This window comes from Salvelinus namaycush, chromosome 17 (genome assembly GCF_016432855.1).
Source record: "Salvelinus namaycush isolate Seneca chromosome 17, SaNama_1.0, whole genome shotgun sequence".
Taxonomy (NCBI): Eukaryota; Metazoa; Chordata; class Actinopteri; order Salmoniformes; family Salmonidae; genus Salvelinus; species Salvelinus namaycush.
In genome coordinates, this window is record NC_052323.1 from 30,158,844 (window position 1) to 30,178,843 (window position 20,000).

A 20,000-nucleotide genomic window follows, 5' to 3' on the forward strand; every position below is an offset into this window, starting at 1 on the left:
AGGCTATCATTCAGACAGTTCAACCTTCTAAAGGCTATCATTCAGCCAGTTCAACCTTCTAAAGGCTATCATTCAGACAGTTCATCCTTCTAAAGGCTATCATTCAGCCAGTTCAACCTTCTAAAGGCTATCATTCAGCCAGTTCAGCCTTCTAAAGGCTATCATTCAGACAGTTCAACCTTCTAAAGGCTATCATTCAGACAGTTCAACCTTCTAAAGGCTATCATTCAGACAGTTCATCCTTCTAAAGGCTATCATTCAGCCAGTTCAACCTTCTAAAGGCTATCATTCAGCCAGTTCAGCCTTCTAAAGGCTATCATTCAGACAGTTCAACCTTCTAAAGGCTATCATTCAGCCAGTTCAACCTTCTAAAGGCTATCATTCAGACAGTTCAACCCTCTGAAGGCTATCATTCAGCCAGTTCAACCTTCTGAAGGCTATCATTCAGCCAGTTCAACCTTCTAAAGGCTATCATTCAGCCAGTTCAACCTTCTAAAGGCTATCATTCAGACAGTTCAACCTTCTAAAGGCTATCATTCAGCCAGGTCAGCCTTCTAAAGGCTATCATTCAGCCAGGTCAGCCTTCTAAAGGCTATCATTCAGACAGTTCAACCTTCTAAAGGCTATCATTCAGCCAGTTCATCCCAGAGGACTGCTCCTCTCTGCAGTGTGGAAGGAGGAACCTGTCACTTCTAGCCTCGGCACAATAAAACAACCTCTCTGGTTCTGGCTTGGGTTGAGGATGGGGATGCATAGTGCGCTCACACACACACACGCACACGCACGCACGCACACACACACACACACTGCTCCAGGCCCAACCTTCAACAGCCGCAGTGGCAATCGTGTTGTTTCTCTGTTGGTGTTTAATTGATCGATGATTGTCACTGATAACCTAGAGAGTTCCCATCAGATACTACCTGACCTGGTTGAAAACAGACGGTCGTTGATTAGAAAGACAATGAGGGGGAAATCTACAACCGAACACTTCAGCCTTTCCTGTGTGTGTGTGTGTGTGTGTGTGTGTGTGTGTGTGTGTGTGTGTGTGTGTGTGTGTGTGTGTGTGTGTGTGTGTGTGTGTGTGTGTGTGTGTGTGTGTGTGTGTGTGTGTGTGTGTGCGTGCGTGCGTGCGTGCGTGCGTGCGTGCGTGCGTGCGTGCGTGCGTGCGTGCGTGCGTGCGTGCGTGCGTGCGTGCGTGCGTGCGTGCGTGCGTGCGTGCGTGCGTGTATATATGTGTGTGTACATCTGTGTGAAGGTCACAGATTGAGGTCTCCCCCTTCTGGCCACATGGTGTAATTGCAGAAGGCAGATCAATAGCAATAGGTAGACCATTTTGTCCTTGAAGGATAGACTGACTGTCCCGCAGCAGCCCACTCGACAAGCTCTCTTGACACACATACACACTCACATACACACGCACACAAACTCACACACACACACTCACACACATACACACACACACACACACACACAAACACACACACACGACAAGCTCCTCTCAAGACTGAAAGAGAGAGAGAAAGCCTTAGGAATAAACAGGATAATGAAAGAACTGCAGCCTGCCAATATTGTCCACCAGCATTGAAATAACATAATATCAAACCGCATATAAATTTGACAAGCTCCTCTCGAGACTAAGAAAGGCCTTGGGAAATAACATGATTATATTGGCTTGATTAAAACTTGACCCAACTGCAGAATACAGGATATCAATGTTGTCTCCTTTAAGCATTGTATAAAGAAAGGAATTATACCAATATACCAATAACAATAATTGATTTAAGTAGCCATACCAACCACAACATAGACAGCCATATAGCCTATGCATTAAAGATGTCCTCCAGGATCTGAAGCACAACAAATTAATTTCTAACCTACAGGAGAAATTGGATTCGTAAGATAGTTTACGAATTGTAAAGTAATTGTTAATTTTTTTTTTGCAGGACGTAACATATCATACGAAATGGAAGACGTAGTACACAATCTGATGATGTAGCACACAAAATACGGAGACCACCTTTGGCTCGTTAGCACCACTTTCAAAACTACGGTCTGAAATTATCCAAAAGTTTGAGAGTGCATCTTTAATTCATATCTTCCATTCTGTCACGTACTGTACTCCACATTAGATTTTTCTCATGGTTTTAAAAAAGAAGTCTGTGGCACATTTGTGATGCTAGTCAGCCAATGCCCCCAGGCCAGGCAGTCACTAAAAGCAACAACAAAAAAACTAAACTCTAGTCTAAAATATTAGGTTCCGGAAACGACTAAGCTAAGTGCATGGTAGCTACTTTCTGTCAGCTGTCTTCTGTTTCCTCCATCCACTCTGCGCTAGTAGTCCAAACTGAAATATATTAATAACTAGGTGACATGATGTAACCCCTAGACTATAGATACACTGAACCACTGGCTAACGATGACAGGGCCTTATTAGGACCAGACTTCCTGATTGATCCAGGATAATCAGCTCATTAGGCCTGATTAGCTACTGTTCAAGGGGAATCTTTCCCACAGGATTGTCTCAGGGGTGTGTGTATGTGTTCTGAGGTTGTACTACCGTGTCTGAGAACAACGGTCGATAAGAGACTGGATTAGTTAGGTAAATAAGTGGAAGCTACTCTCTGCCAGGGTCTGCATTACAAGACAGGGCAAAATTACGTGTACTCATTGTTTCTTTGCAAAGTACAACATTATACATACAACAAAAACAAAGTTATTGAACTTCTGTACGATATGTTCACAGTAGGCTATATATTGAACTATATATTGAACTCTATATTGAACTATATATTGAACTCTATATTGAACTATATATTGAACTATATATTGAACTCTATATTGAACTATATATTGAACTCTATATTGAACTATATATTGAACTCTATATTGAACTATATATTGAACTATATATTGAACTCTATATTGAACTATATATTGAACTCTATATTGAACTATATATTGAACTCTATATTGAACTATATATTGTACTCTATATTGAACTATATATTGAACTATATATTGAACTATATATTGAACTCTATATTGAACTATATATTGAACTATATATTGAACTCTATATTGAACTATATATTGAACTCTATATTGAACTATATATTGAACTCTATATTGAACTATATATTGAACTCTATATTGAACTATATATTGAACTACATATTGAACTCTATATTGAATTATATATTGAACTCTATATTGAACTATATATTGAACTCTATATTGAACTATATATTGAACTATATATTGAACTATATATTGAACTATATATTGAACTATATATTGAACTCTATATTGAACTCTATATTGAACTATATATTGAACTATATATTGAACTCTATATTGAACTATATATTGAACTCTATATTGAACTATATATTGAACTATATATTGAACTCTATATTGAACTATATATTGAACTATATATTGAACTCTATATTGAACTCTATATTGAACTCTATATTGAACTCTATATTGAACTATATATTGAACTCTATATTGAATTATATATTTAACTCTATATTGAACTATATATTGAACTCTATATTGAACTATATATTGTACTCTATATTGAACTATATATTGAACTATATATTGAACTATATATTGAACTCTATATTGAACTATATATTGAACTCTATATTGAACTATATATTGAACTCTATATTGAACTATATATTGAACTCTATATTGAACTATATATTGAACTCTATATTGAACTATATATTGAACTACATATTGAACTCTATATTGAATTATATATTGAACTCTATATTGAACTCTATATTGAACTATATATTGAACTATATATTGCGTAGTATAAAGGTGTTCTAATGTTAGTCCTATATGTGTAATTAAGATCAACTGTTCACCCTTAAATGGGGAGAGAGAGAGAGAGAAAAAGTGAAAGAGAGAAAGAGAGAGAGAGAGAAAGAGAGCAAGAGAGAGAGAGAAAGAGAGTGAAAGAGAGAGAGCAATAGAGTGAGAGAGAGAGAGAGAGAGAGAGCGAAAGAGAGGGAGAGAGGGAGAGAGAGAGAAAGAGAGAGAGAGAGAGAGAGAGAGAGAGAGAGCGAAAGAGAGTGAGAGAGGGAGAGAGAGAGCAAGAGTGAGAGAGAGAGGGAGAGAGAGAGAGTGAGAGAGAGTGAGAGAGAGAGAGAGAGAGATAGAGAGTGAGAGAGAGTGAGAGAGTGAGAGAGAGAGAGAGCGTGAGAGAGAGAGAGAGTGAGAGAGAGAGAGAGAGAGAGAGAGAGAGAGAGAGAGAGAGAGAGAGAGAGAGAGAGAGGAAGAAAGAGAGTGAGAGAGGAAGAAAGAGATCATGATGTGTTTAATCATTCCAGGTCAATGGCTTCATGAAGGATGGAGGGGCTTTAACACAGACTAACCCAGAGTCTTTATGCAACCATCTACTCTCAATAGGAACAGGAAACCAACACGTCATTAGTCCTGGTTTCCTGGACACAGATTAAGGCTAGTTCTGGACAAAAAAACCCTGTTCAAAGAAGAAGAGCCGGTATTTATTTTATTTTATTTTACTTTATGTCCGGGAAACCAGCCCTTAACCCTAGTACTTAAACATTCTTCTCAGATTACCTGATCCTTTAGTACTGAAGGATATAACTATCCTCAAAGTAAAAGCTTGATGGCACGATCTTAAAAAAGGAACAAAAATCCGACTGGGAAAGGATCATGTATTGGCATTGGGTGTAAATTGCTTTGGGAAATCATTAAATGAACAGCAAGACAACAACTCCTCGAGGAGATGTTGATGAGAGTTAGTTGTGACACTCCCCAAAACGACTTTATGCAAATCATTATTTTTATTTTCCAAGGCGTCATGGCACCGCGACCGATGCAAAGGCAACTGTTCAGAGAAAACATAAGATGGAACCTCCAACTAGTTGGCATTACGGTTCCCTTTAATCTCAGCCATTAATCACATCACCACACACTAAGAGATGTAAAAGCATCAATCATGAGCAAATAGCATGATGGATGGAGGAGTCAAGGGATCCTTCTCTCTCTGTCTCAGTAGACACCAACCAACCAACCGGTCACCTCTCTCTCTCTCTCTCTCTCTCTCTCTCTCTCTCTCTCTCTCTCTCTCTCTCTCTCTCTCTCTCTCTCTCTCTCTCTCCCTCCCTCTCTAAACTTGCAAATGCAGAAGGAGGAGAAGGAGTGAGGGAGTGAGGGAGGAGGAGAGAGGAGAAGAGAGGAGGAGGGAGGAGGAGAGAGGAGGAGTGAGCCTGATACTCCTTTCATCCCAGGCCATACATTGTCTCCCTCACCACCACAAACCCAAAGGGCATAGCTCCCCATTCATCTCTCATTAGTTATCTCCCCTTCACAATAAGAGTCTCTGCCCAGGTTACTGGATGAATGGTGGAATCTTCTCTATATTACCAGTGTTACACCACCTCTCAGCCAGACAGACTCGTCTCTATATTACCAGTGTTACACCAACACCTCTCAGCCAGACAGACTCTTCTCTATATTACCAGTGTTACACCACCCACCTCTCAGCCAGACAGACTCTTCTCTATATTACCAGTGTTACACCACCCACCTCTCAGCCAGACAGACTCTTCTCTATATTACCAGTGTTACACCACCCACCTCTCAGCCAGACAGACTCTTCTCTATATTACCAGTGTTGCACCACCACCTCTCAGCCAGACAGACTCTCTCTATATTACCAGTGTTACACCACCTCTCAGCCAGACAGACTCTTCTCTATATTACCAGTGTTACACCACCCACCTCTCAGCCAGACAGACTCTCTCTATATTACCAGTGTTACACCACCCACCTCTCAGCCAGACAGACTCTTCTCTATATTACCAGTGTTGCACCACCCACCTCTCAGCCAGACAGACTCGTCTCTATATTACCAGTGTTACACCACCACCTCTCAGCCAGACAGACTCTTCTCTATATTACCAGTGTTAGACCACCTCTCAGCCAGACAGACTCGTCTCTATATTACCAGTGTTACACCACCTCTCAGCCGGGTAATGAATCAGACAGCCGGGTCCAGTAAGGCCGGGTAATGAATCAGACAGCCGGGTCCGGTAAGGCCGGGTAATGAATCAGACAGCCTGGTCCGGTAAGGCCGGGTAATGAATCAGACAGCCGGGTCCGGTAAGGCCGGGTAATGAATCAGACAGCCGGGTCCGGTAAGGCCGGGTAATGAATCAGACAGCCGGGTCCGGTAAGGCCGGGTAATGAATCAGACAGCCGGGTCCGGTAAGGCCGGGTAATGAATCAGACAGCCGGGTCTGGTAAGGCCGGGTAATGAATCAGACAGCCGGGTCTGGTAAGGCCGGGTAATGAATCAGACAGCCGGGTCCGGTAAGGCCGGGTAATGAATCAGACAGCCGGGTCCGGTAAGGCCGGGTAATGAATCAGACAGCCGGGTCCGGTAAGGCCGGGTAATGAATCAGACAGCCGGGTCCGGTAAGGCCGGGTAATGAATCAGACAGCCGGGTCCGGTAAGGCCGGGTAATGAATCAGACAGCCGGGTCCGGTAAGGCCGGGTAATGAATCAGACAGCCGGGTCCGGTAAGGCCGGGTAATGAATCAGACAGCCGGGTCTGGTAAGGCCGGGTAATGAATCAGACAGCCGGGTCCGGTAAGGCCGGGTAATGAATCAGACAGCCGGGTCCGGTAAGGCCGGGTAATGAATCAGACAGCCGGGTCCGGTAAGGCCGGGTAATGAATCAGACAGCCGGGTCCGGTAAGGCCGGGCGGGCGATGTGAAAATATCTGCGTCCCAAATGGCATCCTATTCCCTACACTGTGCGCTACTTTTGACCATAGATAGTGCACTATGTAGGGAGTAGGATATCGTTTTGGGACGTAGACAATGACGCAGGGAGGACGCCATCCTCCACAGCCCCGCCCCTCCCTTTACTGCTCCACGTCACGTCCCCCAGCCAGCACATTAATCATACGGCAGGAGGAATGAGGCAGAGCATCTGTATTACTTACAAATGGTGGACCAGTGTCGCTGAAGGACAAGGAAAGGTCGACGCACAACCTAGCCAGCATTAGACGTTTCAGTCGCTGTTATAGGAAAACAGTGGAGCGAAGGAGACGATACAAAACGGGGGAGAAAGGAGTGTGTGTGTGTGTGTGTGTGTGTGTGTGTGTGTGCGTGCGTGCGTGCGTGCGTGCGTGCGTGCGTGCGTGCGTGCGGTGTGTGTGTGTGTGTGTGTGTGTGTGTGTGTGTGTGTGTGTGTGTGTGTGTGTGTGTGTGTGCGTGCGTGCGTGCGTGCGTGCGTGCGTGCGTGCGTGCGTGCGTGCGTGCGTGTTCCTCCGTTCAGCCCAACACACATTAGCAGGTATAAAGACAAGGACAGAAGGAGGATATGGTGTCTACAAATGGAACCTAGAAAACTACGGGTTGTATTTTAGCCCTGCCTGTTCTATCCATTTGAATTTGCAGTGGAGGTGTTGAATGATTAGATTTTGTAAACCAAAGACAGATAAGGGAGCCTGATTATTTGTTTGTGTGTGATGAGGTATTGTGGAGGCAGGGATTGTGTTAGCCAGCTACTTGTAATGAAATCATTCAAGGGTTTTTCTTTATTTTTTTATATTTTTTTCTACATTGTAGAATAATAGTCTAGACATCAAAACTATGAAATAACACATATGGAATCATTTAGTAATGAAAAAAGTGTTAAACAAATATATTTGAGATTTGAGATTTTTCAAATAGCCGCCCTTTGCCTTGATGACAGGTTTGCACACTGTTGGCATTCTCTCAACCAGCTTCACCTGGAATGCTTTTTTAACAGTCTTGAAGGAGTTCCCACAAATGCTGAGCACTTGTCGGCTGCGTTTTTTCTTCGCTCTGCGGTCCGACTCATCCCAAACCATCTCAATTTGGTTGAGGTCAGTTGATTGTGGAGGCCAGGTCATCTGATGCAGCACTCCATCACTCTCCTTCTTGGTCAAATAGCCATTACACAACCTTGGAGGTGTGTTGGGTCATTGTCCTGTTGAAAAACACATGATAGTCCCACTAAGCCCAAACCAGATGGGATGGTGTATCGCTGCAGAATGCTGTGGTAGCCATGCTGGTTAAGTGTGCCTTGAATTCTAAATAAATCACAGACAGTGTCACCAGTAAAGCACCCCCACACCATAACACTTCCTCCTCCATGCTTTATGGTGGGAAATACACATGCAGAGATCATCCGTTCACCCACACCTCGTCTCACAAAGACACGGTGGTTGGAACCAAAATTCTCCAATTTGGACTCTAGACCAAAGGACAAATTTCCTCCGGTCTAATGTCCATTGCTCATGTTTCTTGGCCCAAGCAAGTCTCTTCTTCTTATTGGTGTCCTTTCGTAGTTGTTTCTTTGCAGCAAACGACCATGAAGGCCTGATTCACACAGTCTCCTCTGAACAGTTGATGTTGAGATGTGTCTGTTACTTGAACTCTGTGAAGGATTTTTTGGGCTGCAATTTCTGAGTCTGGTAACTCTAATGACCTTATCCTCTGCAGCAGAGGCAACTCTGGGTCTTCCTTTCCTGTGGCGGTCCTCATGAGAGACAGTTTCATCATACTCTTGATGGATTTTGCGACGGCACTTGAAGGACCTTTCAAAGTTCTTGAAATGTTCCGTATTGACTGACCTTGACATAATATGGACTATCTTCTGTATACCACCCCTACCTTGTCACAACACAACTGATTGGCTAAAATACATTAAGATGGAAATAAATTCCACAAATTAACTTTGAACAAGGCACACCTGTTAATTGAAATGCATTCCAAGAGTGTGCAAAGCTGTCATCATGGCAAAGGGTGGCTATTTGAAGAATCTCAAATATACCATATATTTTGATATGTTTAAGACTTTTTTGGTTACTACATGATTCCATATGTGTTATTTCATAGTTTTGATGTCTTCACTGTTATTCTACAATGTGGAAAATAGTAAAAATAAAGAAAAACCCTTGAATGAGTAGGTGTTCTTTTGACGTATGATATCGAGATAACGTGTCCTTTATAACGTGCTAACCTTGCCTCATAACTTTGAGTGATGACATAGCTAAAATGTGAATTGTCCACCCATGCAATCCATATTCATCACAATGCATATCAATGGTTAATGAGATAGTATGCTGGGAATCATGTTGGACTTTGACATTTAACGCTCAACATGATGTGCCTCATTATGGTCATTAATATGTCTCTGCTTTACTTAAAGGCCCACTGTGATTTTTACAACCATTATATGTGTTTTCAAATTATGAAGTCTGTTAAGAGCCTTTTCCTTGAAGGCCCACTATGATTTAAGTCTGTTAAGAGCCTTTTCCTTGAAGGCCCACTATGATTTAAGTCTGTTAAGAGCCTTTTCCTTGAAGGTCCACTATGATTTAAGTCTGTTAAGAGCCTTTTCCTTGAAGGCCCACTATGATTTAAGTCTGTTAAGAGCCTTTTCCTTGAAGGCCCACTATGATTTAAGTCTGTTAAGAGCCTTTTCCTTGAAGGCCCACTATGATTTAAGTCTGTTAAGAGCCTTTTCCTTGAAGGCCCACTATGATTTAAGTCTGTTAAGAGCCTTTTCCTTGAAGGCCCACTATGATTTAAGTCTGTTAAGAGCCTTTTCCTTGAAGGCCCACTATGATTTAAGTCTGTTAAGAGCCTTTTCCTTGAAGGCCCACTATGATTTAAGTCTGTTAAGAGCCTTTTCCTTGAAGGCCCACTATGATTTAAGTCTGTTAAGAGCCTTTTCCTTGAAGGCCCACTATGATTTAAGTCTGTTAAGAGCCTTTTCCTTGAAGGCCCACTATGATTTAAGTCTGTTAAGAGCCTTTTCCTTGAAGGTCCACTATGATTTAAGTCTGTTAAGAGCCTTTTCCTTGAAGGCCCACTATGATTTAAGTCTGTTAAGAGCCTTTTCCTTGAAGGCCCACTATGATTTAAGTCTGTTAAGAGCCTTTTCCTTGAAGGCCCACTATGATTTAAGTCTGTTAAGAGCCTTTTCCTTGAAGGCCCACTATGATTTAAGTCTGTTAAGAGCCTTTTCCTTGAAGGCCCACTATGATTTAAGTCTAAGAGCCTTTTCCTTGAAGGCCCACTATGATTTAAGTCTGTTAAGAGCCTTTTCCTTGAAGGCCCACTATGATTTAAGTCTGTTAAGAGCCTTTTCCTTGAAGGCCCACTATGATTTAAGTCTGTTAAGAGCCTTTTCCTTGAAGGTCCACTATGATTTAAGTCTGTTAAGAGCCTTTTCCTTGAAGGCCCACTATGATTTAAGTCTGATAAGAGCCTTTTCCTTGAAGGCCCACTATGATTTAAGTCTGTTAAGAGCCTTTTCCTTGAAGGTCCACTATGATTTAAGTCTGTTAAGAGCCTTTTCCTTGAAGGCCCACTATGATTTAAGTCTGTTAAGAGCCTTTTCCTTGAAGGCCCACTATGATTTAAGTCTGTTAAGAGCCTTTTCCTTGAAGGCCCACTATGATTTAAGTCTGATAAGAGCCTTTTCCTTGAAGGCCCACTATGATTTAAGTCTGATAAGAGCCTTTTCCTTGAAGGTCCACTATGATTTAAGTCTGATAAGAGCCTTTTCCCACTATGATTTTCAAAGTCATATGTTATTACAACTTAAGGGGTGGGCCTTTAGGAGATACTGTATACAAAGAGAGAGCAGGCATGGATATCAAATGTGTAATGTTTTTTTTGATTCCTAACAGAATGAATATTTGGCTGTGTTACAGGAGGATGAGGGCGGTGAGGGGCGGTTCAGCTTCACCGCCTATGGCATGGGCCCTGCCTGCCTGCAGGCCAAAGACGGCATGGCCATCAAAGGGAACAACAACAACGCCCCGACCGCCACTGCCGGCCCTCAGGAGAAAACGGTGGAAGAGATGCGCAAGCTCTTCATCGGCCGCGCGAAGAGGATCGACACGGTCTCTCGCGTGGCTTTCCCGCTGGTCTTCCTCATTTTTAATATTTTCTACTGGCTCGTATACAAGATCATCCGAAGCACGGATGTACACCAGATGACGTAAGCAAGGGAAGAGAGAGAGTTCAATACCGCACCATCCTGCTCCCAACCCCAAAACTCCTCGCTCTTCACTTGCTCACTTGCTTTTGGTGGCTATCGCCTTGGCAAAGGTCATTTATCAATATTTGTTATTTTCTTTTCTTTCCCTCCCTCTTTTCTCCCTAATAATCCGGACCAGTGCAATAGCAATGCAGTAAAATGCATGATATATGAATGTGGCAATATATTTACAAAACGATAAAGAAGTAAATATTACGACTTTTACCGATACATCCGAGAACTTTGGAATTTATGATAACTGAGAATTTAAAAAGAAAGAGCGAGAGATTCTCTTCTAAGAAGTGTTCGTTTTTTTTTCGCAACTTGAAGAAGACAAATACTGCATTATAAAGAAGAAGAATTTGGTGAAACATACAGCACTGTAATATAGTATATATCTATCATACATTTAAAAACTGTTATTTCTTCGAAAGGCAGGCGTCTGGATGGAACACGAGGGATGGATTTTAAAAGGATTCTAAGATGATTTAGTGCTTCCATGAATAAAGTGATGCAAGGATCATATGTCCTATATATCTCAATTAGCTTCAATGTGTGTTGCAAGCACTTGTCAACGCTCCCTGAGCCCTCAACAGAAACTGAGATGTGGTTGATGCTGCTATCAACTATATGAAGGAAACTTGATGAGTGGGGGGGGAGTCAAAATAATATTCTATTGTTTCTAACCGCTGTGGTCAACGTGTTCCTCTATCTGTCCTTAACTTTATTTCTTAATTGCATATCGTTTTTTAATTAACGTGCCCAGTATACATCATGTTGCTGTAATCAGCTCAAGCTCTTCTTGGGAACTCTAAAGTCTAATTCTAAAGAGACATTTGCCATCATTCACATATCGTCATTGTTGCATTTCTTTCTTTATTTATTCATGTGCTATTTTAAGGATTTGGTACTTCAATCAAAATATGATTAATTAAGAGTAAATCTACAGTGGAAAAGCATTACAAAAATCCTGATTCTTCCTAATCATTTCATTGAAGCTATACTGTTAACATTTGTTAAGTTCTTTTCATAGCTCATTGCTTATTGCCCAGGTACAGTAAGATACCCGGCAGGCGACGGAGGAAAAATGTAGTGTTAAGATTTAACAAGAAAACAATTATTACCATTGATACATTTACACACATTAATAATGTAGCTAAATAAAACGTGTTATTATAATCATTTACAAAATATGCCTAAAGGAATTCACTCAAAATCATGGAAAAAAGTTTGCTACTTCAACAGCAATGATTAACACAATGTTCTCATTGGTGTACCATACAGTACATTTTATAGTTCACACTACTACAGGATTCTGTGTAACTGATTCATTTATTCAACTAGTCAGAGGCTTGATTTAAGATACTGAAATCCATCACTTCTCACCAAGCTTTTCTATGCAATAATTAAAATATGCAATTATTTTTTTATTAGCTTTACCATTTACAAAACATTATCATGAATCGGTTTGAACTTGTGTGACATCAAGGATTTTAATCTCAGACATCACAGATCACAGTGCTCATATTTCCAATGGTGGACATACATACATACATACATACATACATACATACATACATACATACATACATACATACATACATACATACATACATACATACATACATACATACATACATCATACATACATACATACATACATACATACATACATACATACATACATACATACATACACAAGGCCTTAATATCTACATCCCCAAGCATAATGTAAACTATTCACCCTCCTCCTAGGCCCATCATTCTAAACACATTCACATTCAACAACAAGCAGGCCAAGCTACAGTGGCTTTTCATATTGCATATTTAAGACATTCTGCTCTCTGTAGCCCCACCTCTGGTACATTGTTTAGCTAGCCTAAAGTGCTGTCACCAAGCCCCAGAAATAAAGACTACACTACTGCTACCACAGGAAATATGGCCTGCGAGACATTGTCATGGATGGGAGACTCGGACACAGTGGAAATAAACACCTGTCGAGTGAGTTTTTTTTACATTTAACTTCATTGCCAAATGTTATTTTCCTCTACTTGGTTTTTATTCCAAACCAAATAAGTATTTTGTTAACCTATGATCATTGCCTTCCTGGTTCGGTTTTGAATATGATGACATAAGGGGACAGATGCCAGAACACCTTTGCTAACAATATTATGCACTGGTTCAGGATATTGTTTAGGTTTAGTTGTCGTAACTTAAATTGATTCAGTTCTTTCCATTGACTTTCCCGTGTGTGGATAAAGTGCTTCCATTTATTTTTGTGGTAATATGATGCTATTCGATTAACAATATAATATATTTTGATATGAAACTTTTTTCTGCTTCTTCATCCCTGTTTTTTTTTTTTTCTTGAAAAGTGTAATCCATTACTTTTTGAACAGGTCATAGATTTTCGAATGTGTTAATGATAGTTTGAGGTGGTTTGATGTATTTAAGGCTTGATGGACTTGCACAAGAGATTAGAACAATATTTAAAATTTCGGTCAACTATTTCTTAAAAATGTATATTATCCTCATGGTAATTCATATTACCTTCGAGTTGAGGCAGTATTTGTCAAAAACATATTGGTGTGTGTTTTCACAGACACGGTCGATGGGTAAATTGATTTGAAGGGCTATGTTTTTCTATTAGTAGTATTTTTATCCCAGCAAATTAACTTTAAACATGTATAATGTTATGCTTTACCCAAAACTATGCATTTATAAAAGTTCTTGCTAAAAGGGAGTTAAAACGTATTGGCCATGTAAAATATCAGCACAGTAATCAATATATTTTGAAAGTGACAAAACATTTGATAGTTATTTGTAGGCCACAATATTTCAGCACAGATTTTGACCATGAATCTTTCCTCAGTTATGACTTCCTCAGACAAAAATATCCATTAAATAAACTGCTATCCAGTGTTGAATATGCACAAACTAGCAACTAATCATATCATGTACCTCCAATCAATCACCATGATATCCATTCAATAGTTATGGATTGAACTCTATACCCTGGCCACGTGAAGGATCACTGCACTTGGGAAAATGCTATATGGATTTATTATAACCAATTGCTTATTAAGGTGCATTATTACTAGCGACCTGTCCAGAGCGTGTACTTATACATCAAGCTGCCTCATGCTACAGAAACAGGAGATAGGCTCCAGGGTTGGGGTCAATTCCAATTTAAATGGAATTTTAATTCAATTGAGGATTGTCCTGGAATTTGAAATTGAATACATGGGACATGAATAGGAAGAAGGAATTGAATTGGAATTGAATTTCTGGAATTGACCCTGACCCTGATAGGCTCCTGCCCTACGGGACAAGGGGCAGGGGCTCGGACAAGGCTTACTTTGTTTATTATGTTATTCAAGATGGAAATGACACTTACTGCTCTGACTAGACGACTTCAACAAGGTCTAACGTATTCTAGAACACTGACATATTCTAGAACAAGAATTGTATGTTTAACTTAATTGCTCAGCAGATCAATGTTCAAAGTATGGAAGTGGTTAGAATGTCCACTGATGGGGAAAAACTCCATTGGACAGACAGGATTTCCTACCCTTCATATCAACCTGACCTATCATAATGTCAAATATTATTGACAATGAAGGAAGTTCATATAATATTTGGCATATAGGAGAGTGCAATATGAACATTTTAAAAGTATGAAATTCAACTAGCATGTTATGATTTGTTAGTAATTGCTGATAACAACAGCTGTTTGATTCTGTTTATTGTATTTTTAATATATCAGATGCCCTGGTTGTGGTGACGCACTCACCACCCAGTGATAGAGATAGACAGAAATAACCAGTCATGAACTGAACTGTACACAAAAATTGAAACTTTTTTATTTAGGTATTTTTATTATTTTTTAGCACAAGTTGGAATGGCCTTAATTTTGTTTTACTTGCTTAAATATTGTGCATTGGCACAAAGTGCACATCTTAATTTGCTAATTACAGTTATCATAATAATCCAAGAGTGCACTTCAGAAGAAGGAAAAAAGTTCAGCAAATCCTTTTTATTTTTCATTTAAATGTGAAAACACTGAATATTTTGCATGAATATAATTACAATGGCAGATATTTTTGGCTTGTACAAAAATGTGAGCAATTTGAAGAAAAAAGGAATGTACAATTTCTGCTGTAAATGTATATAACTAAATATTTATTGAAATATGTCATTAAAAGTAATTCTAATTACAATTAAAGGTTTTCTGAACAAAAATATGTCCCTTTTTTTATTGTCAAGAGTTGGACGGTTGGAGTTAAACTATTACTTCCTGTTACCCTGCTCAAAGATCTGTTACCCAGGTCAAGGATCTGTTACCCAGGTCAAAGATCTGTTACCCAGCTCAAAGATCTGTTACCCAGGTCAAAGATCTGTTACCCAGCTCAAAGATCTGTTACCCAGGTCAAGGATCTATTACCCAGGTCAAAGATCTGTTACCCAGCTCAAAGATCTGTTACCCAGGTCAAGGATCTGTTACCCAGGTCAAAGATCTGTTATCCAGGTCAAGGATCTGTTACCCAGGTCAAAGATCTGTTTCCAAATCAAATCAAATTTTATTGGACTAATACACACAAATCTAAGTAAAGGAATGGAATAAGAATATATACATGCTGCAACAACCCCTGATATATCATAATAAAAAAAATGCTATATGAACACAGACAGTATGCTACGTGAACACAGACAGTATGCTATGTGAACACAGACAGTATGCTACGTGAACACAGACAGTATGCTACGTGAACACAGACAGCATGCTACGTGAACACAGACAGTATGCTACGTGAACACAGACAGTATGCTACGTGAACACAGACAGTATGCTACGTGAACACAGACAGTATGCTACGTGAACACAGACAGTATGCTACGTGAACACAGACAGCATGCTACGTGAACACAGACAGTATGCTACGTGAACACAGACAGTATGCTACGTGAACACAGACAGTATGCTACGTGAACACAGACAGTATGCTAGGTGAACACAGACAGTATGCTACGCGAACACAGACAGTATGCTACGTGAACACAGACAGTATGCTATGTGAACACAGACAGTGAGCTACATGAACACAGACAGTAAGCTACGTGAACACAGACAGTAAGCTACGTGAAAACAGACAGTTTTCGACGTGAACACAGACAGTATGCTACGTGAACACAGACAGTATGCTACGTGAACACAGACAGTATGCTACGTGAACACAGACAGTGAGCTACATGAACACAGACAGTAAGCTACGTGAACACAGACAGTAAACTACGTGAACACAGACAGTATGCTACGTGAACACAGACAGTATGCTACGTGAACACAGACAGTATGCAAAATGCATTGATCACACACTAATCTGTTCATTTTTTTTTTTCAGTTTAGAGAGTAGATATTTCTGTGGAATTAAATCATTTACATCCTAATTGAAAATAATTTAGACACAAAGCTCATTAGTGCAAAGCCTCTCTATAAGTTTCAAGTAAACAGCATCTATCTATATTATACACTGTGCATGCTGCATGAGTTGTTCTCCATTTCCCTATGATAGTCCAATAAATGCAAAGGGTCTGATGGTGATGTGTCTAGCAATCCAATCAAAAGCACTTTGGCTGGGCCTCCGGTCTAAGGGTGCAGCGGTCTGGCGCGGCGGTCTAAGGCACTGCATCGCAGTGCTTGAGGTGTCACTCCAGACCTGGGTTCACTCCCAGGATGTGTCTCAGCTGGCCATGACGGGTAGACCCATGAGGTGGCGCACATTTGGTCCAAATGGTTAGGTGGAATTTGGATGTGCATGCTGCATGAATTGTTCTCAGTTTGGATGGCTGGGATGTTCCTGTCCCATTGCATTCTAGTGACTCCTTGTGGCAGGATGGGTGCCTGCAAGCTGACTCTGGTTGCCAGTTGTATGGTGTTTCCTCTGACACATTGGTGTAGTCTGTCTTGGCAGGTTTGTGTTTTGGAGGACCTTTGCTTCTCCCGAGTCCGTACTGGAGTTGCAGCGATGGGACAAGACTGTATCAATTGGATATCGTGAAAAAGGACTAAAAGTAAAAAATAAATACATTTTAAAGCACTTTGGCTGCATTTAGACAAGTTGCCCAATTCTGATATGTTTTTGTTAACTAATTGGTCTTTTGACCAATCAGATCAGCTCTGAAAAAGATAAGGTGTTAAAAGATCTGATGTGATTGGTCAAAAGATCAATTAGTGGAAAAAATATCAGAATTAGGCTGCCTGTCTTAAAGCAGCCTATAAACAGGTTCCCATAAAACCATTTAATGCAGATGAATTAACTGATGCATTAAAAAAAAGTAATAACTGGGCTGATGGAAACCGGATCTGCCAGTAAAATTGTATTATTATTTATTTGTATAATTTTTTATACCTTTATTTAACCAGGAAAAGCCCATTGAGACCCAGTCTCTTTTTTTTCAATGGAGACCTGGCCAAGAAGGCAGCAACAATCAATACATTACAGAATTTTAAAAAAAAAACAATACAAGAATTTACACTCCTCTGTAGGAAACTATCAAAAATAAATAAATAAAAACAAACCGACCAAAACAAAACTGGACAGGCACTGACCTAAAAACAAAAGTACTGTAATTTGATAGTTTCCTAACAGCAAGTGTTTTACTGAGTCCTCCCATCAATATTTTAAATTCATTCAGTGGCACTAACATATCTAGATGAAGCATTGATTGTAGATTATTCCATGTGTCTGGTGCACAAGAAGAGAAGGCAGTCTTTCCAAATACTGTAAATGTCCTGGGGACTTTAAGTAGCAACCACCTAGCAGACCGGGTGTAGTATCTGTTGGTGGTGAAGGAGACCAGACTACAGAGGTGAAGAGGGAGTTTACCCAAAAGGGCTTTGTAGATGAACACATACAAATGTATCTTTCTGCGCATATAAAGTGAGGTCCAACCTACCACATTGGTACAATGTGCAATGATGGGTGAGTGACTTGGCATTTGTAATAAAGCGCAAGGATGCATGATAAACAGAGTCCAGTCTCTAAGACGGAAGAGGCTGCATGATAAACAGAGTCCAGTCTCTAAGACGGAGGAGGATGCATGATAAACAGAGTCCAGTCTCTAAGACGGAGGAGGCTGCATGATAAACAGAGTCCAGTCTCTAAGACAGAGGAGGCTGCATGATAAACAGAGTCCAGTCTCTAACACGGAAAAGGCTGCATGATAAACAGAGTCCAGTCTCTAACACGGAAAAGGCTGCATGTATATACAACAAGTCACCATAATCAATTACAGAGAGAATAGTGGCCTGAACAAGCTTCTTTCTAGTCATAAGCAGGAAGCAAGCCTTATTACGAAAATAAAAACCCAATTTCAATTTAAGCTTCCTCACAAGATTATTCACATGAACTTTAAAGGACAACTTGTCATCCAACCATATACCTAGGTATTTGTAGGATGACACTTTTTCAATGGATAAGCCACCAGAAGTGACAATGCTAACCTTCTCTGGCTGATTGCGAGCTCTGGTAAAGGTCATGAATTTCATTTTTTGTACATTCAAAACCAGTTTAAAACCATAAAGGGAGGCCTGCAGTGACTGAAAAGCAGTCTGGAGCTCTTCAACAGCCTGAACCAGAGAAGGAGCACATGACTATATAACTGTATCATCTGCATATAGATGTAACTTTGCTGGTTGCGTCTCATTTCCCAAATCATTAATAACAATTGAGAACAACACAGGAGCTAAAATAGAACCCTGGGGCACACCTCTATTAATCTCAAGAACACTAGACTTGTGATTGTCAGTATATACACATTGTGTTCTGTCAGAAAGATAGTTCCTAAACCAATGTACTGCCCCTTCACTGAGACCAATGTTTCCGAGTCTGGCTAGCAACAATTCATGGTCAACTGAATCAAAGGCCTTTGATAAATCCACAAACAGAGCAGCACAATGTTGCTTTTTATCAAGTGCATAATGATGTCGTTTGCCACTGCCATAGCTGCAGGTGTGGTGCCCAGATCTAAAGCCAGACTGAACCCTGCTCAGTATGTTCTTTTCAATTAACAAGTTTTTTAACTGTGAGTTCACTAGGGATTCACAGACTTTGGTCAGGATAGGGAGTTTAGAGATAGGACCATAGTTATTAGCATCTGAGGGATCTCCACCCTTTAGCAGTGGGAGGACGTAAACTGATTTACAAATGCTGGGTATGGAATTGGTCAAGAGACTCAAGTTGAAAATGTGTGCCACAGGTTCAGTAATAATACCAGCTGTTATCTTTAAGAGGTAGGGGGTCCAGGTTGTCTGGACCTGCAGACTTTTTTACTGTCTATAGCCTTTAGTGCTTTAAAGACCTCAGCATAAGAAACAGGCTCAAAGTTAAAATCCTTCATGAGGGCCTATATCATAGTTGACTGTAACAGAGCTAACATTAAAGGCCTGGGCCCCACCATTAGCAACAACTGAACCAGCAGGTATGAAGTGCTTGTTAAAAATCCCTACAATATGGGCTTTATCCTTCACTTCATTAGAATCCATCATTAAATGGTCAGGAATGCCAGAATATACATTATAACCTGACACTGATTTGATTAGCTTCTAGAACTTGGTAGGGTTGTTGAGGTTCTCTGTGACTGTATTTAAATAGTCATCTGATTTGGACTTCCTGATCAATCCTGTGCATTTGTTTCTTAGCGCTCTGAAGGAGGCCCAATCAACAGGAGCATTTGTGTGTCTAGCTTAATTGCTGACTGACAATTTGTTCGTTGGACATGGTGGGATCTTTTTGTGTCTGTAAAATTAATTATGCGAGACATAGCGGTGGAAACGCCTTTATGCTCAAGTATTGATTTAATAACCATCATATTGAAGTAAACTTGTAGTCACGCAATGATATGTGTTTGGTCCGTGCAGTT

The 20,000-nt window shown here is 40.3% G+C and overlaps 1 protein-coding gene across 1 annotated transcript in view; it reads left to right on the forward strand.

Moving 5' to 3' along the window:
• LOC120062176 (glycine receptor subunit alphaZ1) overlaps positions 1-11,043 on the forward strand; it is a gene marked incomplete at its 5' end in the record, with an annotated part of 87,792 nt that extends 76,749 nt beyond the window's left edge. The window contains one exon of the mRNA XM_039011982.1: positions 10,750-11,043. Coding sequence (XP_038867910.1) covers positions 10,750-11,043 — 294 coding nt within the window. The remainder of the gene's footprint in view (positions 1-10,749) is intronic.
• Between the last annotated feature and the right edge of the window lie 8,957 nt (positions 11,044-20,000).